Source organism: Ursus americanus, chromosome 3 (genome assembly GCF_024610735.1).
Source record: "Ursus americanus isolate L20-20 chromosome 3, mUrsAme1.1.p, whole genome shotgun sequence".
Lineage (NCBI taxonomy): Eukaryota > Metazoa > Chordata > Mammalia > Carnivora > Ursidae > Ursus > Ursus americanus.
The window spans coordinates 15,690,110-15,712,139 of record NC_142129.1 but is presented as its reverse complement, the minus strand read 5'-3'; the positions used below and the strand labels follow the sequence as shown (position 1 = coordinate 15,712,139).

At 44.4% G+C, this 22,030-nt stretch overlaps 1 protein-coding gene across 1 annotated transcript in view; it reads right to left on the bottom strand.

Moving 5' to 3' along the window:
- Positions 1–22,030, bottom strand: part of CREB3L2 (cAMP responsive element binding protein 3 like 2) — a 108,204-nt gene that overhangs the window by 18,936 nt on the left and 67,238 nt on the right. Inside the window, exons 3-8 of the mRNA XM_045792570.2 lie at positions 12,407–12,582; positions 10,937–11,024; positions 7,159–7,343; positions 4,969–5,115; positions 3,912–3,970; positions 2,549–2,617 (exon numbers count right to left, since the gene is read on the bottom strand). Of these exons, the coding sequence (XP_045648526.1) occupies positions 2,549–2,617; positions 3,912–3,970; positions 4,969–5,115; positions 7,159–7,343; positions 10,937–11,024; positions 12,407–12,582 (724 nt within the window). The remainder of the gene's footprint in view (positions 1–2,548; positions 2,618–3,911; positions 3,971–4,968; positions 5,116–7,158; positions 7,344–10,936; positions 11,025–12,406; positions 12,583–22,030) is intronic.

Here is a 22,030-nt window from a genome sequence, read left to right as displayed (position 1 = left end):
TATTCTATACTAGCTGGTATCATTGAAATCACTATGGCTGTTGTTTAAAGAGAGAAAAATAATGGCAAAACACAGATTGTTGTGACAGAATCAGATGCACCTTATGTCAGTGTTCCTCACAGGATAGCTCTTTATCAGATTCTGATAGAAATAAGGATTCTGTAGAAATACACTAATATGAAAATATGTCCACTGCATCCTGTTAGAAGGAAAATGTTCTTAACAAAAGAGGATGTGTATGTGTATAAATACATATGTATAAAATATTAAAAATATAAATATATCTGGGTGAAAAGATAGCAATTTTTTTCCTTTTTTAACTGTAGTTTCTGATTTTTTTTCTGCAATGAGGAATATATTACATGTGTGGGGCTTTTTTTTTTTAAGTTTTAAAAAAATTTGGGGGCACCTGGATGGTTCGGTCCATTAAGCGTCTGCCTTCGGCTCAGGTGATCTCAGGGTCTTGGGATCGAGCCCTGCATTGGGCTCCCCGTCTCAGCGGGGAGTCAGCTTCTCCCACTCCCTCCCTCCTTGCTCATGCTCTCTTTCTCTCTCTCCCTCACTCTCAGATAAATAAAGAAAATCTTTTTTAAAAAATATGGTACAGCACAGTCAGCCTGGAGAGGGGAGGAGAGGCCTTTCAGCAGAGCACTTCTTTTTTTTTTTTTTTTTTTAAGATTTTATTTATTCGACAGAGATAGAGACAGCCAGCGAGAGAGGGAACACAAGCAGGGGGAGTGGGAGAGGAAGAAGCAGGCTCCAAGCAGAGGAGCCTGATGTGGGGCTCGATCCCATAACGCCCGGATCACGCCCTGAGCAGAAGGCAGACGCTTAACCGCTATGCCACCCAGGCGCCCCTCAGCAGAGCACTTCTAATCACAAGCGCCCGGCGCCCCCAAGCACAGCCCGTACTGCACCTCTGCTGCCCCCGTGTGGTTGGGAGAAGACCTGGCACCCGGAGTCCCTAGACAAGGAGGAACCGGGACCAAACTCTAAGGTTATCTTGGATAAATTCCTCTTTCCCTTTTCACCAATTCAGGGTGTGGATTTGTCCCACTCGTGAACATGGGGCATGGGGCTTCTGCAACAGCGAGTGCTAGGACGGGCGTTCGGGATGCTAACAAGATGGGACACGACTCTGGTAGGGGTTCAGGACCCAGAGATCCACTATGGCAGGAGTGAAGGTGGAAGTCAGAAGGGGCGAAGCCTCAGGAGACTGTTGGCCACAGGGAACCATGAAACCAGAATCCTAAAGAGGTACTGGAAACCACCTCCTTAGCCGCAGGGGATTAAGGTGAGAGCACCTGGAGTGGGTGGCGTTTACTTCCTCTGCCACCTGTGTGCCGAGCACCTGAGGGGACTGCCCTTGACCTGCTATTTGATCATATACCTTCCCAGAAATGCAGAGGGAAGCCCAGTGGGGTTACAATGGCCAGTGTTCCCATTGATGGTAGTTTTAACTTATGAGTAGAAAAGCCTGCTGCCTGAGCAGCAAACCATGAAGATGGGAGCCAAATTTGACATTATTATCAAATGACAGGCAAATAGATTTAACCTGATCCCTTAACAACTGCAAAATCATTATTAGGCATTAATGCGAAGCCTTAAAATGATTAAGTAATATTTTTCTTACCTAAAAGTCTATTTTTCTCTACTTGCATTGTCGGATCTGTAACATCTAAGGGCAACAGGATCCCCTGACTAATGAATATTTTAATTTTTAAAGCATAAGTAGGCACTGTGTGTACACACACACACACACACACACACGAATTCTGGATTAAACTCTCCAACTCTTAACCCTATACCTTAACCCCTTTCTCTTGTGTATGACCCAGGATAACACTAGATATGCTTCTCCTATACTGAGGCTCCAGAGCCGGATTGCCTGAAATCAAACACAGCTCCAGCATTTACTGTGTGACGTTGGGCAAATCACCTACCCATTCTGAGTCTCGGTGATCTCCTCTATATAACGGGGATATTAATAGGACCACCTCATAGAACTGTTGGAAGGTTAAAGGAGTTAATATCTGTGATGTGCTAAAAACAATACATGACAAGAAAGTGCTAGAAGAGCCCATTAACTCACTCTGTCCTACAGTTAATTTTTAAAATGGGTTTGAAATGTCATTTATTTTTATAAACAGTAATTTAAAAAACAAACATGGTTTCCTCTTTTCTTTTCACAAATAAACACCATTTGTTACTAAAATTGAGTGACGATGAAGTGGCCAGTCCCTCCCTGTCCACCTCTAAAGTTCAATGTCATTTTCAGGAGAATCAAACTTAGCATCCTTATTCTCCTCCAAGCTTCCCGCCATGTATCTTAGGAAAAGGAAAGATCGCGCATGCGTGTGTGTGTGCAAGTGCACGTGTGTAACAGGAACAGGTGGGTGGAGTATGGCTGTCCCAAGCACCTTCGCACAACTATGCTTTCAGTGTGATCTCCTCCACTTTCCTCCCATGCTGGTCCTGGATCTGTCCTCTCTTTCCCCCCATGTTCCACTAGGCAGTTTGAACAGCTCCTCACTCCAGTGACACTCACCTGTTGGTGTTCTCCAGAACCTCTACCTTCTTCCGAAGCTCCAAGTTCTCAGTTGAACAAGACTCCACCCTACAGAGGAGCGAGAGAGAAGAAAATTAGTTGTATCAGTTGAGCAAATACGAAGCCAGGAGCTGGGGTGGAGGCAGGTGGAGTTTGGAGAAGGAGGACTGGGCATCAGCTAGTCTAGTTAAGTGAGGGAGAGGGCCTGGCCAGCCTGAGTTGGGAAGAAAGGTTAGAAGACAAAAGAAAAAGAGAGAGAGAGAGAGAGAGAGAGAGAGAGAGGAGTAACAGGTGCCTCAGGACCAGAAAATGAATAGGGATGGTACAAAATGTAAAGTCCTTCAAGGCTGTTCCAACCTCAGTTTCTTTCACCTCGTCCCTATTGCTCTCAGTGCCTGCTATTCATCTTCCTCATACTACAGGGACCTGGATGCTGCTGGCTGTACTCTTGGCCAGAAGGACGGATAGGGAGCCAAGGGGCTTGGGATAGACAAGAGGGGAGGACAAAAACCCAGCGCCTCAAGACAAGGAATCCAGCTGCAGGAACATGCATGCCCCCAAGAGGCATTAAAGACCATCTTGACCCTGGAAGCCTACAGAAAATAATGAAACAGAATGGGACTACTTCATGCTCAGTTTCCAATACCTAAATTAGGATGTAGAGACACTAACTTTCAGTGGGAATGTCAAGAACCAGCCAGGATCTCCTCCTCTCCCCAGACACACGGGAAGATTCATTTCTGGGTCAGGGTCCTCCTTTCCATCTTAAATGATATTCATTGGTCGGCTGGAGAACTATATTCTAAGGCTAGTACAAAATTGTATTTCATTCCATGTTTTTCTAACAGCCCTCTTGATACTTTGGACTATTCAGAAGAACAAAAGTGGCCTTCGAGTGTTTCTGTGGGAAGTCGCTAGCCTGTAGCATGACTTACAGTGGACGGAAAGTATAGAACACCAGCCTGACTCACTGCACTGCCTACGCGCTTTCTCTGGGGCGTGAGGGATTCCTTAGCACTGCTCCTTCCGGCTGAAACTCTCCTCTGAGGAGAGTTCCAGGAATGTGAACGAATGTTAATATTTGCACTTGTTTGAAAGGAAGACTTCGAGGCCCTACTTTGGTTAGAAATAGCGTGCTACAAATACCTGCTAAGACGGAGTGTATTTTTTACTTAAGGCCATACTTAGAAAGCCTCCTCCTCTAAAAACCACTAGGTGGCAGGCAAAACACAGCGGATGAACGAACGGGTTTCATGGTGGCCAGAATGAACTTCATCTGCTTCTGGAAAACAGAAGCTTTGCGCACTCCCATTTCCCTGCGCAGATCACCCAATAAACACACCCGGTTTCGCGGGAGGCTTACTTTTTCTCCAAGCTGTCCATGTATTCTTTCTTCTTTCTCCTACTTTCCTGGGCAGAAATCTGAGATAGAAGGGGAGAAACAAGGATTAGCTTCCTGCTGTCTCTGTAAGTCCCTTGGGTGTGCATGGAAGAGAGGAGTCTGTTCGCACAGAAATCACCAGGCCCTGCTCATTTTTGTGGCCACTCTTTATTTAGATAACCTGCTGGCTCATCTGTGAGTCACCCCTTCTGAACTCCCTGGTTTCAACAGCCTGTGTGGTCACTTGTTCCCACCAAACTGGGCCCTGCGTGGGAGGCACGGCAGGCCTGAGTCAGAACACATGGGTCACAAGCCATCTGTACGGTCTTAGCTAAACGATTTCAACTCGGTGGGCCTCGACTATAACACATACACGAAGATGGCTGGGCTTGATCAGACATGAGCGCCCTACCAGTTCTGCACGTGGGCTAAGAGTTGTACAACTGAACACTCTTTTTCTTTCTTTCTCTGCCTCCTGCCTTGTGGCCTGTCTGTGCCCTAGCCATGCCCCTCAGCCTTACCAGGCCTGATTTGCACTGTAGGGACCTAGGGCTAGAAGACTCCTGAATCCAAGCATAGAACAGTGGACTACAGAATTTTCTTTTAACCAAAAACCCAGTAAACACTCGTAATGCATTTATATTTATTTATAAATTACATACATGCCCACCAGAAGGAAATATTGTGTCCATCGTAAAACAGAAACTTAAAAGGCTGAGATAAAAAAAATTAATGGGAGTTCTAATGTTTTCCTCTCAGCCCTGAACGGATCCCCTTGGGCACCAAGGAGCATGCACACCCATTCTGGGATCCACTGACCCAGAGTACGGGTGGAGGGACTGGAGGAACACAGGGGTCCGTGGTAACTGTGTTCCTGCTCCCTGCAGAGGGGAAGGGCAAGGCTGAGCCTTGTCCCCCTGCCCCCCCCCCCCCCGCCATGAGATGTGCCAGTGTTGGCCACTGGGAAGAGGGGGAGTGGAGGCATGCAGGCTTAATTCTGGTCTCTGCTCATGGAAGCACCTGGATTTGAAGGGCTCACCTTGTTCTTGATTTTCCTCCGAATTTTCTTCAGAGCCTTCTCCTCTGATTTTGTTAGAGGCAATTTGGTGGGGATGGGATAGCCCTCGGCGATCAGGGTCCTCTTCTCCTCCTCAGTCAGGACCAGTGGGCCTGATCCTTGCAGTTTCTGTGCAGATGAAGGGGCAGAAAAAGGGTCAAAGCAGAACAACTGGGCACGCTCAAGAAACCTGCAAACACCTGGGAGAAAAGGATGTTCATCTGCTTCGGGTGAGAGACCGAGCAGTTTGAAGTGGAAGCAAAGATGGAGACCGCACTCTCATGCGACAGTTACAACCCAAGGATTATCAATCGAAGGGAAGGGTGAAGAAACCTCCACCTATCAGTTCCCAGAAGGTACCCCACTGGCTAAAACATCAAAAGTGACATTACAGGATTCATTTCCCACATCTCTCGAGATTTCATGGCCTTGGAGTGATGGGGGATTCACTTGGAGCTCTGTTGGTGAAAGAGTTTCCTTGTTCTCCTGAAAACACAATCTTGCAAGATGCTCTCCACACACCAGGGGTCACTACTTGTCCCCCAATGACAGCTACAGGGCCAGGGCTCAGAAATACACCTGCAGGCACATCCCATGGAAGTCTCTGGCTTCAGGACAGTCCCAGGTTGTCCATCATCAGTGAAGATGAGGACTGCAGCTCATCTCATTTAGCCCATAATAGAATGATGTGGGTTTTTTTTTTTTTTTAAGATTTTATTTATTTATTTGACAGAGAGAGAGAGAGCACGAGCACAAGCAGGGGGGAAGGGCAGAAGGAGAGGGAGAGCAGGAAGCCCGATGCTGGGCTCAATCCCAAGACCCCAGGATCGTGACCTGAGTCAAAGACAGATGCTTTGAGCCACCCAGGCACTGGAATGACGTGTTTATACATAGTCAAAGAAGCTGAGCCCCGATTACGTCTGAGCCCCGATTACGTCTGAGCCCCACGTTAAATGTCATGGAACTCTCCAAACAAACCATCTCTCAAGTCATGGCCTGTGATCAAGATTGACACTGAATTAATACACATGAAAGTCCGAGGGCAATTAAATACTATGCTGTAATATTAACTCAAGGTGCATTCAAAATCTGGGGAAAGAGACACATGAGTGTGTGAGAAGGAAAGGCTTAGGGTAGGACAGGAGACTTGCATTGGGCCTTTTGAAAGGAAGGGGATGATTTACATAGAGAGAGGAGGGCATTCCAAGCAAAAGGCAGTATTCTCAAAAGCACTTGAAGATGCAACTTTGTCTAGAATGGATAAGAAGTTCTTGAAGCAGCGAAGGGTCAAGGTGCCTAGTACAGAGTAGAGGTATTTGGGTTTGATACTAAGAGCTAATTAAGAAACACAAACAACACACTATGGGGGTGTGACATTGGGAGGATTTCGTAACCTGGCCATAGATCCAGAACTTTGGGGCACACTCACTTTAAATCGTCAAAATTATATTAATCGATAGATGGTTCTTATAGAATTTTTAAATACCTCATCTCATTCAAATTTTCTCTATGTGATATAAATTCACTAAGTTTGATAATAATTTTATGATTTTTCAGATCTCACAGAAATCAATGAACCCTTCAGAACAGTAAAATGTTAATTATCTGTCCCTCTTTTTATTTGGAAAAAGGTGCCCTTATATACGTTAGGGATGAAGGATGACTCATGCTTTCTAACCTGAGTCTCTGGATTAGGAGTTGTACCACAGATTTAAAAAAAAGGGTTGAACTATATTTTTGAGCTTTCGACACTAAAACATTTAATCTCAAAGTCTGAAGTTCATCAAAGATTATTTATTTGGAAAAATAAGTTATCTTCTATTGTAGGCCACAGGATCATCTATATGGATGGTAAGTATTTGGGACATGGTTTCGAGGAGGAAGTCCACGCAACCTTTTTATCCCTTGTGCTCCCATCTGTGTAAAATAAACATACGAGTAATAACTAGAACGTGCACAGGAAAAGAAGGAGGACGGCGTGAAGCATGGTGACGTTATAGGCAGGTCTTAAAAAATGTTCTTTAAGATGGCCATCACCCTGTTTTAGCAATTCAACCCAAGACCTCCTTACAAGAACAAAAGTCAAGTGGCTTTGAAGGGCACCCACTCCTCCTGAAGCTCCGAGTGACCAAAGGGAAAGGGTTGGCGTCCGGGGCTGCCGCCGATACTCACGTGAGGCGCTGTGAGGAGAGGAGAGCTGGACAGGGCCGAGGGGGCCCGCGCCACGGCTCTGGCGGGGCTGTGGGTCTGAGGCAGGCCGAAGGGGTGCAGGCGGGGGTTGGGGCTCAGGCTGCCCTCTGAGTCGCTGCTGTGGCTGCTGGGAGGGGTGGGAGGTAAGTGCAGGTGTTCCACGGAGGCTGAGGAAAAGAGCAGATTTCATCCATCAGACAGCAACGGAGCAGGACTCGGGGGTGGTTAAACAGTCATACGTCCACACGGCCAAACTCGGGTCAGAGTCTGCATGTGCTGATATGGAAAGATCTCTAACCGATACTGTTGGTGGGGAGGACGAACATCGAGGTGCAGAACCGTGTATAAAGTCGCCTCCTTTTGTGTGAAAGAGGAGAGGAGGCGAATACAGTTCATATTTGCTCGTCTCTGCATAAAGAAACGCTGGAAAATATATAAGAACTTAATAAAATTATGACCTCTTAGGGGCGGTGGGAAATTAGGGTAGACCGTGGTAGTGTCGGTATAACTTCTCACCATATTCACTTCATATCATTTCTATCGTTTGGCTTGTAAACATGTCCATGGATTAGGTACTTTAAAAAAAAATTAGCAAAACCTGGGGCCCAAGAGCATTCTCAATGGCTGCTTTGAGAAAAGCTCATTTGTTTCTGAAGGAATGTGCACGGTAGGGCCCCTTAGGCAAGATGCCAGGCATTCTTCCTTCAGAAAATCCTAAATCCATCTGTAGATAGGTAGGTAGGCACTGGAAAAGAAGTGTGTGTGTGTGTGTGTGTGTGTGTGTGTGTGTGTGTGTGTGTGTGTCTGTGTGTGTTGGGGGCCTTGCTGCTGCATGGTCCCTCCCTGTGGACTCGCCTCTCCTCGGGGAGTCACAGACACGCTGTCCGCTGAGCCTGTGAGCCACAGTTGCTGTTACCAATCCCACATCTCCAGGGCAACAGGGATGGGCTCCAGAAGGGAGAATCCACTCTGAGTTCAACCTTTTTGACAAAAGAGCTCTCCTTTTTCTGGTCTCCTTTCTACTCCCACTAAGCCAGAATGCCTTGAGAGCCTGCCACTGTTACCGAGCCAAGGGGCATAACCTTGGGTAAGCCTTTCACCCCACACCCCTTGGGGGCCCCGAAGACAATAGAGCCCTTTAGCATAGAAGCCGCAGCTCAGCTGGAGAAGCACTTGGGGCCACAGAAAGGCTTCCGCCTCCTCTTCTCCTGGAACCAGAGACTGCCCGAGGTGGGAAGGGCCTTCAGAGGCACAACTGACCTATGAGTTCCCACCCAGAGCTGCCTTTGCAGGTTGAAATACCTTGAAATACCTGAACATCCGAGGTAACAGGTAATGTGCCTCCCAGCCACCCCTCCTGCCCTCCTCCCCGCTATTTACAGCACACAGCTCTTTCTTCTCTTATTCTCTTCCTCTTTTTCTAACATAGTACCTTTCACTAGATGCTTCCCTTTTTCTCTGACAAAGTCTTGCCAAAGAGCTCCCTGGGTTTTTTAGAGTCTGTGGGTACTCTGTAAGCTAATGAATATTCTAAAATAATCCTTGTATCTCTAGTGCCAACATCCCTGCCAACAGTTCCAGGGGCCTCAAATATGTGCCCCCCCCCCACAACGGAGTCCTGAGAGTGTTAACCAAGGTGTCGAATGGCTTAAACAAAGAGGCCATTGGACTGAGGTGGCTTTCATGCCGTGGTCTATGACAGCAAACCAAAATCTATGCCTGTAGATGCATCAAGGTTACCAGATAGAAATCTAAGGATGACCAATCACAAAGAGCCAACCAGGCTTTCAACGATAGCCAATCAATAATTTCCTGACTTCGCTTCTGGAAAGGATCAAAGTCTCTCCCTGAGCTCCCATTGGCGGAACGCTCCTAACCACTTCTGGTCTGGCACTGCCAACTTGAATACCCTTTTGCTCAAACAGACTTCTAAAAATTTTAATATGCCTTAGTTTATCTTTTAACAATGGTGAAAAAAAAAAAACCCAAACCCAAGAGCAAAACCTATTAGGGGCTCCCACTGTTTGCCAAATTGTGCTGTTACACTCTGGAGAACGAGCCAAGTGTATCTAGAGCTTACTTGGCCCTTTCACTTAGCACCATCCAAGTTATTCTAATACTTTTTCTCCTTTCCAAGCAGAAGGTGCTCCACAAAAAACAGAGATGGCATGACAGGACAAGCGAGGGAAACTGAAATTCCCTCTTTTCTCCTTATTAAGACCTACTGACCTGGCCGTAGGTGCCTCGATATCAGATTTCTAAATATCATTTGAAATGCCAGTCTCAGATTACTTGAAAGGTCTGGGGACAACAAGCTACTTTGCCTAGAAGCTCCACTGCGTACAAGGATATTGAATTTCCTCCTCTCTGTTTATCTAGGATAACGAGGAAGGACGGCCTGCCACTTACTTTACTCTTGAAATGTTTCTCCTCCACTGATCCCAGAGTCTGAAGCCACTAAGGGATTGTTACGGCTGGGCCGCTTTCTGAAGCATATTGCAACGTAAACTAAAAGAGCAAGATGTATTTGATAGTTTTCATGAAAATGAAAGGAATTACTTTAGAACAGAATGTAAGCTGAAAGGCACTAATGGATAACACTCAGTGGAAAGAAATTCTCTATATGGATTCTAGTCGATTTTGTCAATTTCAAAAAAAATGTAATCGTTTCTTACTGATAATAAAGGCAAATACCAACCCTGATTAAATGGTCACAGATAAAATCCCGAGTTCGTTTCTAGTGGAATGAAGGAGGTTATGATTTACGGGAACTGCTCGTTTGTAACACGCACACATCAAGCGAACACGGTAACACAGAGGCCTTTCCTACGACAAACGCGCGTACAGATTTCTTTTTTGTTGACCACACTAATGAACTGTCCTTCCAACCTCGCCCCGAAGACAAAAATAAAAAGGAAGAGGATGGCAGGTCCGAAGGCACAAAATTAAAAGCAGAGGGTCCACGCAGGGGTATCTCAATTTTAAAAAAGGCAAAGAAAGCTTCCTCCGACTTTATGACACTTTGGAGGGTGGGGGTCAGTGTTCAGGATCCCTAATTATGGGCTTCATCTGAGAACAAGAGGAAGAAGTCAGAAAGCAACTGACACAAAGAAAGAAAAAGCGGAAAGTATGACAACTTAGCATATGACATGATTTTGTTCTAAATGGATGGCAAGACGCCCAGTGAGATGCATGAACTAATTTATAAATAGGGAAGAGGTTCCTTGCAACTATTGTCACCTAAAATCAACTTTTAAGCACACTGAATGATCAGACAAACTGGGAATTCACTTTACAAAGGCTTTAAACTGCGCTGTTTTAAACAGGCAAGGTGCCTTTGTGGAAGTTTGTTTCCCGGCCTGCACTGCTCCCCACCGCAGCACAGAGAACGGGGCTTGGTTCACACGTTCACACCCGGAAGGGCAACGCTTGCCTTGTTCCTCAGCACCCAAGTCATAGCTGACTATAAAGATTTGGGGAAAAAAAACCACCCCTGCTAGGACTAAAAGTAAAATACAAGATTCAGCATAAAAGCCTTCGGCATATATGCATATTTAGATAAAAGATTCAAGTGTCTAACACAGAAGGGAAATTACAATTTAACTTTCAATGTTTGTACTTAAGGTTTTAAAGAGCAGAGCTATTTCAGAAAGCAGGCGATGCCTCTGGTACAAATTAATCGCAGCACTTTCTCCCACGTTCCCTTTCTCCGAGCACCGACATCCGGGGACCCCAAGGAAGGCGGGGAGAGTTGACAGACCTTCTTTAGGAGAGAAGTTGAGGAACTGATCCACTTCATGGGGCTCCAGCTTAATCTTAGGAATAATGGTCTGGCACGAGGAATCAACCTGTAGGAAGAATTTCACACACAGTGTTTAAAAACCAGTAACAAACTTATAGGGACCCCAGGGGAGCTATGTGTCATCAGAGTCTGATGGGCGGCCCCACTTCCCGGAGCTGGCGGAGGCCGGGCTGAGCCCAACCAGGCTCCTTCTCTGACAGGGAGACGGCTTCGTTCTTAGCCTCTCTCTCACTGACTAAGCCGGCACTTCAGCTCGCCGAACCCAAGGGATCCCAAAGGGCCACAGGCCTCCCCTAGTGTGTCCTACAGCAGGAGCTGCCTGAACCAAGCTGCGTGCGTTCCCTCCAGGCTCTCTCAGGACTGACAACATCGGTATGAAACCCTCAGTACAGAAAGAAGAAAAGGTCTCTGGCCTGTGAGTGGGGCAAGACCAAGACCCTGACCTTTCCTAGTTACATACTAAAAAATCAACTGAACTAACATCTCGTGGGGCAAGGAGACTAAGTCACGCTCTAGGAGCCCAGGGCAATGAACAGATCCAGGCAGCAAATGAGAAAGGCATTCTAGAAGGCAGCTGCCGAGGGGCTCTGTCCACAGTCCCCCATCTTTTCCAAGATGGAATGTAAAGAGTGCTAAGAACATGTATGTGCCGAAGCTTTGGCGGCTCTACCGCTTCTGTGTGACCTCTTCCTAAAAAGGTATAGGTAGATAGGTCACCATGCTCAGAGGAGATCTGACTTAACATCAGTGGAGTCATTGTTTATAAACCTCTGGCTCTGAACTTTAGGTAACTCAGGACCGGCTTCCAATATCTGGAAGAAGATGTCCGCGTATGATTCTGGTCCATCACTGGACACTGGAAATGCCCGGAGAGAAGATGGAGTAGGCATGTAGGCATGGAATCGAACAAGGAAGAAATGCCCGATTTCGTATGTTTTCTATGTGCAATACAATAAAAGCTGGCAGGTGGGAGATCCCTGAGTTGGGTCAGGGCAACTTCACATTGCACGAGGGAAGGAAAACATCACACAGGACCGACATTTCCATCAGCCCCGGAATACGAGCCAAGGACCCCATCATCATTTAACCCCTCTCTTCCCACTGGCCTAGAAATCAATCCCATGGGGAGTGTGGGGTTTTTTTTAAATCATGGATATCCATCTATTTATCTTAATTTTGTAACAACAATCATTGGAAAAATGAAATCAGACTTGCTACCAGTTTTCTGAACAATGCCTTTAAAGGAAGTGATATAATCGATGCTGATCCCAAATTGACATACCCTTGATATATACATACATACATATGCAATTACATATCCGCAGACACCTAGAGCCACTAGCTCCAAAAAGATTAAAGGCCTTATTGGAGAATGAGGATCCGTGTCTTTTGATCCAATGTGTGTGTAGGGAAGAAAAGGGAATATACCCCAGTATTCATTTCCAGGGGGGGTTCCTCCTTCTCAAAAGGGGTGGAGATGGCTGTGATGGTCAGAGTGACAGAGGGGACAAGTCCTGGGGGCGGCTCCTCTGTAATTGGCTCTGTCTTGATGGTTGTTGATGGAAAGTCTGTAGACAGGTACCATTTCTCACTTTCCACTTCATCTATGGGAAAAAGACAAGCACATGTATGAATCTGGTCAGGGTATCAGACATAAGTAAAATGAATGACCACTGATCTTGCTCCTCAAAAAAGAGCTCCAACCATAAGTTACTGAAAGTAGAATAAGAGGAAATAAGGTGAGGATGTGAGAGAGGAGATAAATGGATAAAGAAATGAATGGCGAAGTAAGAATCTTTACTTGTATCCGCTTAAGTGTAAGCGTGCCCAAAGGAACCTCGAGGATCCATGTAAAAGAAAGAAACCTGCCTTCCCGGTCAGAGCAGGAAGGAGACTGGGTTGACAGGGAATTGGACAGGAGGGAGAATCTCAATGTGTGATGTTTTACACTTTTTGGTTTTCAAACCAAATAACTGTGTTATCTATTTAAAAATAAATAAGTAGAATTTTTTAAGATTTTGAGAGAGAGAAAGAGTGGCGAGGAGAGGGGCAGAGGGAGAAGGAGAGAGAATCCCAAGCAGACTCCCCACTGAGCATGGAGCCTGACACGGGTCTTGATCTCACGAGCCTGAGATTATGACCTGAGCCAAAACCAAGAGTTGGATGCTTAACCAACTGAGCCACCCAGGTGCCCCAATAAGTACATTTAAAATTAAGAAACAAATGGGGTATAACCAGAGTCTCAGGAGAGAGGACTGGGGACCATGGTTGGGTGGGCTCTATTCTTGTCCCAGTGGAAAGTTATTTGTTTTCTTTTTTTTAGTTTCTTCTCACTCCCTGTTTTTGTCCGCCAGTTTCCCTATGACCCCACTTATGCCTTAAGCCTGACCTAGACTTCCAGAACTTTACTTAGCCCTCTGCGAAACTTCAGAGTTTGTGTCAAACATCTGCCTTTACTGAAATGGACCAAATATCTAGAGAAAAGACCTGGATCTTGGCGAGTGTGAATGTTGGCTCAGTACTGGCTTGCATGGTGATCACAGGCCTGGGGATCGGGACAAAGGCATAAGAACAGACAGAAACACCCCTACACTTAACTCACATTCTTCCAGGAGCTGACGTCCACCTGTTGCTTACCAAATTACTTCAGAGCTACTAGCCAAGCACAGCCCTGGAAAAGGAGGGAGATGGACAGGAAGAGAAAAGACAAGGAGATTGCAAACAGGTGCAGAACAAGAAAAAACAAGTCTGAAATTCCCAAAGTCAGCATTCCTCACCTGAAACCGTGTTTACTAAAATGAGGCTAAAATAAAGCAAAGGTACGTTCCTTGCTTTATGAAAATGTTTAAACACACACACACACACACACACACACACACACACACAGTTAGTGAACCATTACTGCACAGAAGAGCAAAGTTGTTCCCATAAGGAGATGATTTTATGCTCAAGAATCGGACTCAAGCTTTCTTAAGGAAAGGTACATGAAGATCATTTAGAGCTGCTAGAGATGGGGAAAGAGTGGGCAAAGAAGCTAAAAACAAAAGTTCACAATTACTAAAATTGTGTTTCCTAAGCAACTTCCTTGAAACCCAAGAAAACATTCGATTCACATGTACAAAGGAAAATGATTTGCCCTCCCCCCTTTAAATCCAGTTTATAACTGACTTGATGAATTATCCCAGCCCGGATTTATTTCCTGAGGCAAAGTAAAGATGGGCAAGACTTCTGTTGGTTGAAGATGTTTTGCTTTTGGAACTGGTTCTATAAAGCTGCTGAGTGCTGTGGTGTGATGGGAGAATTTCCATCATTCACGGGGTGCGCACCACATCCTGGCCGAGGGGGAGGGGGAGGAAACAAAGGGCCTTTTGATGGCGGCCAGAGGAGAGAGAGACCACACTGTACTTTGACACAGAATTCTGCTGGCCAGATGGGTGCCCCGCTCAACTGAGAGAGCAATTGGATGAAGAGCCAAAAGAAGATTCTAATGCCTCTCCCAAAATGAGCTTGAGAACTAGAAAATTCTGTCATCGGCAAGGAAGACACACTCAAGACAGATTTGGGGAAGAGCTGGAGAGACAGAGGGCATAGATTACACTTTCTCTATTCAACAATGACATATGGATGCTTTTGCTTTGGGAAGTCAACACTTACAGCCTGTCCACACTGAGCAGTATTAATCCCTGCCAGAGACTGGGAGAGAGATAGTAAGATGCAATACAGCCTCAGTATATATTAAAATTACCAGTAAGGAGGCATTACTGAGAAAAGGTCACACCAGGAAATTGTGAGGTAAGGCCAGATCCCCAGGCTGTGCACTTATGACTGCTGTAATGAAGCTTAATTCACAGGGGGAAAAAAAGGCAAAAATAAACAAAAAGCAATACAAAACCATAAGACAAAATGAAGACAGGTAATACAACCAGTTCTTCCAGTATAGCTAAGCCATCCGCAAACACAGGACAAGATAGTTGATTTTCTTAATGCTCAGTGTCCTATATATATCATATATATATGAGATATATAAAATCATTGCTATATCAGGAATGGAGACTGAAGGACGAACAATGATACTTAAACGACAATTCAAAACTTCCTCTCTCAAAGACAACCGAACTCTTCCAAGTGAGAAGCCCAAGGAAGTTGCCTCTCTTCCTGTGAGCTTTGTTGAGGACAAAACACTGGTGTTGTGGCGCCTGGGTGGCTCAGTCGTTAAGAGTGGGCCTTCGGCTTAGGTCATGATCCCAGGGTCCTGGGATCGAGTCCCACATCAGGCTCCCTGCTCAGCGGGAAGCCTGCTTCTCCCTCTCCCACTTCCCCTACTTGTGTTCCCCCTCTCGCTATGTCTCTCTCTGTCCAATAAATTTAAAAAATCTTAAAAAAAAAAACTGGTGCTGCCTTTATGCTTCCACTTCAATAAAGTAATTTATAACTCTAACTTGAAGATGATTTTTGAATTGGAAAGAAGTTTAAGGCCATCGAGCTCAAATAGATCATTTTATAATGAGGAAATTGACACACAGGTCCAGATCACACAGTGAAAGAGTGGCAGTCCTAGATCTCTGCACTCCTGACCAGTAGTTTTTCTGTTAAAGAAACAACTAAAAATGTAAATAAAGATTTGTGCACAGATATGCTTACTGTAGCATTATTTATAATCACAAGACACTGAAAATAAGCAAAACAGGAGAGAACAAGGGCAAGGTGAACAAATTATTATGCATCCATATGTGGAACATTTATGTGGATGGTAATATTACACATACAAAGTCTTTTTTTTTTTTAAGATTTTATTTATTTATTTGACAGAGAGAGAGACAGCCAGTGAGAGAGGGAACACAGGCAGTGGGAGTGGGAGAGGAAGAAGCAGGCTCTTAGCGGAGGAGCCTGATGCGGGGCTCGATCCCAGAACACCGGGATCACGCCCTGAGCCGAAGGCAGAAGCTTAACGACTGTACCACCCAGGCGCCCCATATACAAAGTCTTTTTAATAACAAGGCAAAGAAAGATTTATTGTAGAATATTAAGAAAAAATCTGGACATAAATTTAATATACTATTAATGAAGAAAGTGATAGAAAAAAGGCTGAAAGGAAGTATATCGAAATAGTAAAAATATCTCGAGAATAATTCAGAACATGAATGACTTTTTTTTTTCTTTAGATTTTATATGATTTCTAAATTTCCTGTACTGGGATACCCTGTCCCTGCTTCTACCTGCTCTATTTTACAATGCTTTATGATGGTAATTATTAGATAGAAGCCCCAGTGGCTCAAGGGGGGGCCCATTCAGAGTCCCTAGACTCAACAACAGTCAATGAGTACTTTCATGCCTGTTATAAATTGCATAATTGGCTTCAGGTCCATACTCACCCCTCTATCCATGCCCATTGCCATGCAATTTTGCAATGCCCTCTCACTGTGGACTAATCCCCACCTTGGATTGGCCACATGACTTGCTGTGGCCAAAGGGAAGTTAGCTTCCTAACACAAGTAGAGCCTTAAAATGCACTTGCACAACTGGACTTACACACTTGTACTTTTGACATCCTAATGAAAAGGATGTGCCAGGACAATCTACTGACCCCAGGAGAAGGAGGGCAGACATGTAAAACAGAGTTTGCCCCCCAAATGAGCCTGGCCAAGATCAGCCAGCTCCCAGCCTTAAACATGTGAGTGAATCTGGCTCAACCTAGGAAAATCACTCAACTGTCCCCCGCCTAAAGCAGCCAACCTCCAGGCAAGGCAGAGACATATGACTATAATAACAAAGGACTGTAGTTAAAGTTAGAGTCTTGGGGTGGTTCGTTACGAAGCTATAATATAGCTGGCTTATACAATCTAGCTGAATGTGTATACAAGAAATTCAATCCATTACGTTAGAACCCACTGCAACAAAATAGCTGCACCTACCTGCCGTAATAACTCCTCTAAACCGTCATTTGGGAACCATATCAATAAATTTGTAGATCAACTGATTAGATCCACCAGTTACATCAGAAAATAAATGACTGCATGTGAACAAAGTCAGCCAGTACGAAGCTTGGTGAGAACAGCATTCCATTGGCAGTTGACATTAGAGAAAAGGGTTTTTATCCTAAACTACTAAGTGCTGACTTGTCCTCTGTTCCTCACTGGAAATAAATATCAAATCAGAGAAAACTAAATGACAAATGTAACCTATGAGGCAGGGGGTTAACAAAGGGTAGAATGAAAGGGACAGAACATGCATTACAATTTTCCACTTGACCTTATTTTTGTAGTTTTATTTTACTGGCAAAAAGGTCAGGAGAGCCACCATGGCTTAGAACTGGAATTATCCTTAGATGTTTGAGTTATTGAGTTAAACTACAAAAACAAGAGTCAATACACTCTATACTCTCTAATTTTTAAAACCTGATGCTCAGATATTGAATGAAAAAAAAATTATTTTTTTCCTAAATTGTGTTTACATGCCTTTTAAGCTTCACTTCAGAAGGAAAACATCACCCAATAAGGTCAGTAGTGCATACTGCGGGAAGAAGAACAACCCCCATAACATCTGATTTTATTTATAAACAGTTTCCTGTCAGAGGTCAAACCCAACTGGCACATTTCCTCAGCATCACCACTCAGCTATCAGCAAGGAAATAAAAACAAGCCACTATCTCCTGGTGGTGAGCAAGTCCTTCCCATCCAAGGACAAAATGGAGCTGCTGTGAGAAGTGGGGCTAGACTCTAAGACTACTCACACAGCAGGGTGCCGAAGGGGCTAGAAAAGACACAGAATTGAAGCCAATGTGGAGGCAACACCACAGTGCACATCCTCAATCATTTCCATATGTACTGCGTAAATAACGGCACTGAACAGATCCTGATTCCTCGGGAAGAGGGGGAAAAAAAAGATTCAACTCTAAATTAGGAGGGGGCAGTATCTTTACAAATATGTTATATATATTTATATATGTATACAGACATATGTCTATATAGTGTGTGCGTATATATTCTTAAAAAGTGAAATCACATGGGGCAAGTACCACTTATAGGATACAGACACACAGATACCCATTTGCTATTTGTATAACAGGGCTAACGTGAAAAGGAAATTTTTGTAAAGTATGCCTCATCTAAATCCCTCAGCGTTTGATAACTGTGTTTGCTCTTTGAAATTTTTCAAAGGAGTTGGCAAATCTTGACTGGTTTTTGATGCAAAAAGCTCTTAAAGGAAAAAATGCTAAGGCTGGGTGCTGGAGGCTGGGAGAACGGCAAGAGTGGAGCTGAATGTGTCAGAATCCTATTCAACTACAGCCCACCCGATGTCCAAATGAAAGTTAGAAGCCTGTCTGTCCATGGTCCTTTCCCTGGGAGCCTTGACCCTGAAATAACCTTCAGTCATGAGTGATATGATGAAGGGTGAAAACAGTAAAAAGAGCAAACACTCCACTGTGAGTGTTTACTATATGCTACATATTATTCTAAGAGCTTTACATATATTAATTTAATCCTAAGAGCAGCCAGGTAAGGCAGGCATTCTATTACCCACATTTTCTAGACAAGAAACCTAAGAGATTAAATAATTCACCCCAAGCTACCCAGCTGCGGTGGGGCTCACCTGGCATTCACAGCCTGCTGTCTTTGCCACTTTGGTATATTGCTTTCAACAGATCAATGATTAAGTAGGTCTCTAGCCAAAAGTGATTTTTAGTCAATTAATGTGTTTTGAGCCCATAATTAGCCACTACAAAAACTGCAATATTTGTGTTTGCTATTTTCTCACCTTGGTTTGTATACAATTCGAATCCAATGTTCCCGAGGTAAAGAGTCCCACGTTGAAACCAATGAATACTAGCTGAAATGTTTTCAGTGTCCACTATGTGCCAGGCACTGTTCTCAATGTTTCCATGTATCAGACGGACCTCTGTGATCACCACGCTTTCTCCCGCACACCTCCCTTACTCCGTGTCCTTTCTGTGCCTGCACATGGAGAACCTCTCCCCCTCACTCTGGTCATTCTTATGTGGCCACCTGGTGCATTACGTATTTAGTTATGCGGTCATCGGCTTAAAGAGAGCAAGATTTCTTTAGTGCTTACTAATTGCCAGGCCCTGTTGTAAACATTTAATACACGTTAATTTACGTAATCCCCACCACAGCAGTACGAGGTATGTACTATTATCATTATTTTCATTTTAAAGGTCAGGAAAAGTGAGACACGAGAGTTGAGCAACTTGCCATTAGTAAGTGGCAGGGTCCAGGTTCAAATCTCGGCAATTTGACGCTGCAGACTATCAGGTGTTCTGAATTTAGCTGCTCTGGCCCTCCTGGAGGATACTGTGTTCAGAGTATGAATTCAATAAATATCTTCGGAACACGTGGTTGACTTCAAAACATTTATTTAACACACACAAAACAACCTCTCTTGTACACTTCTCTTCCTTAAGCAAAGTGATGACTCGCGCGTGAATACCCAACGTAATTTCAATTGCTAGATGGATGTGCTCATTGGTTTGCTGTTCTAGCTACTCTAGGGGTTAGGCAGACAAAGAAGTCATTCTTTCTTTCCTTCTTTCTATTTTTTTTTTTAAGGGGGAAGCCTCATTATCCTTTTTGCCTGTTAGAAAAAGAAAGTAAAGGCGATACCAAGAGAGACGATGAATAGGAAAAGAGCTTCTATCATAGCCCAGGTGCTAGACTCAGAGACGACAACTCCTCCTCTACTTGTCCAACCCCACCTCTGAATCCCCAGCCCACCCACATCAGAGGACCCAGTTCCTCTCTGTGGGTAGGTGAGCAACACGACTTCCTTTCCTCCCCTGAATCTACCCCTCTACAATGGCTCTGACTGACTGATGCTCTTGCCGGTAGCTGGAACAAAATGTGATGAAGATACAGCTGTTCGTTGTCTTTCTGCGACTTTCTTTGACATCTCACCTCCTTGGAACATCTCAACATCAAGATGTCTTCAACACTGCACACTGCAAACCCAATCATCTATGACCCATCTCTACCCTTTACTCCGCATACCGGATCCTGTGCTAATCCCGCTGTGGGCTTCATCCAGTTATTTCAAAACCCATTATTTCTTTGCCATGCACATTATACACCTTCCCTTTCCTCCCTGTATTACGGACCCATGTCCAGGCACATCTTCCTGTGCTCTGGCATCACCAGCCATGCGACATCATTTTCTTCTACTCTTTCCCAAAACACCATCCCACTTTCCTAAAAATCTGTTTCCCCAAAAAACCCAAGTCTTGGTTTCCACCAGGCTTCACATTTACCAGCAGCACTGCTCATCTTTGGCTCACAGACTATAGTTTTCCTTCCCACCTGTGAAAACAGCTCCATAAATTTAGGGTCTCCATACCGAGCCACCCTACCCAGCCATCCCTTGCCCTTACCAGCGCTAAAAGCCCAACTGGCTTAATCAGAAGGAAGATAATTATTATTTATGTCCCTGGTCCCACTCTCTCTCAAACCTGGAACAGCCACAGTTACAATTCCTTATTCCACCCAAAATAAAGCTACCTTGGCTCTTGTGTGGTAGAAATATTGTATTAGATCACTTCAATACTTGTACATTTTTTGCTGAATCTGGTGGTATTTTACGTATGTTCTAATTTTGTTCCTATATCATCTGGGAGGATAGTGGCCGTGTCTAGTTATCCCTGAACAGACTTACTCCAGCACTACTAAGTTTCTTCTTTAGGAAAAAGACAGAAATTGAAAAACAAAGCAAATGAATACCTAGCATCCCAATTTAATTACAAAGGAAGATGACTAAAATAGAGCAACTCATGAAGATACCTTCCATGTGGTAAGCAAGACTTGGTCATTCAAATATGAACTTTTTTCCCCATCAGAGTATAAAAATATCCACAGACATTTTACTTGGACGTTTCTGCTTATCTCTTTATAACCTTCTCTCTCTCTGTTTTTGTAGAACAGAAAGCCCTGCCTGGCATATGGTTAACAGTCCTAATCATGGACAGAAATGAACGAGCTGGATGCAGGATGTCTTTCTGGTGGTTTTGAAGGCCGAGCCCACATTCTAAGGGCTGGCCCTTGTGGTTGCTGAGCCCACATGAAGTTCTTTAGCACTAGTGTTTCAGAGGAGTCTATAGTCAAATTCAGTCCTGAAGATAGATGACTCCTATGTAATCTTAGACCAGTGTTTCTCAACCTCTTTTTGGGGGGGGGGCGGGGGGGTCACAGACTCTTTTGAGGATCTAAAAAAAGGTATAGATGCTCTCAGCAGAAAAACTGACAAATGTAGATAGCCCAAAATATTGTATACAATTTTAGGGGTCTACAGTCCATCTGCGTCCCATGATAAGTTAATAGGATAAGAGCACCTACATATGCTCTCCGTAATTGGCCTGGGATTCAAGGAGGGAGGGAGGGAGAGAAGAGAGAGTCAGCAGGGAGAGAATAGGGAAAGACAAAGAAGAAGGAAGAAGTGGGAGTCAGAAGAGGAGAGGGTAAGAAGGAGAAAAAGAAAGAGAACAATCCTAATAAACAAGGACAGGGTCTACTCAAACTGTATAGCACTTCCTTTTAGGCTTAGAGGCAACTACAGAAGAATTCCACTTAATCTAAAGAAAATTGGACAAGGAGATCTGAATCACTGGCTTTCCCATGTATAATGAAATAATTAACTCACTATCCATCACTAGAAACAAGGACTCGTAGTTCTGCTAAGCTGTTTTCCCAATGCAAGAGAAAAATAATATTAAATTAAATGTGAACAGCAATTTTTAAAGGCTGCCCCCTTACGCACTGCCTAAAGAGCTACCACCCTTCTCCAACAGGGAGGGGATCTGCTTGACAGGGCACGTGGCACAAGGGGAATCCTTGGGATTGGTCCTTCTTCAAGGCAGATGCAAACTGGGGTTCAAATGAAGAAAATAATTCTGTTCCCAAACATTTGCCCCTTCACACAAAACTCAGAAAAATACTGGAAGCTAAGACCCAGACAAAGCTTTCCCGGGGAAAGTTCCCCATCCACTCATGTATACTGTCTAACTTTGATTTCATACGTCCAAACGGTTACTCTCCTTGTTCATTATTCCCT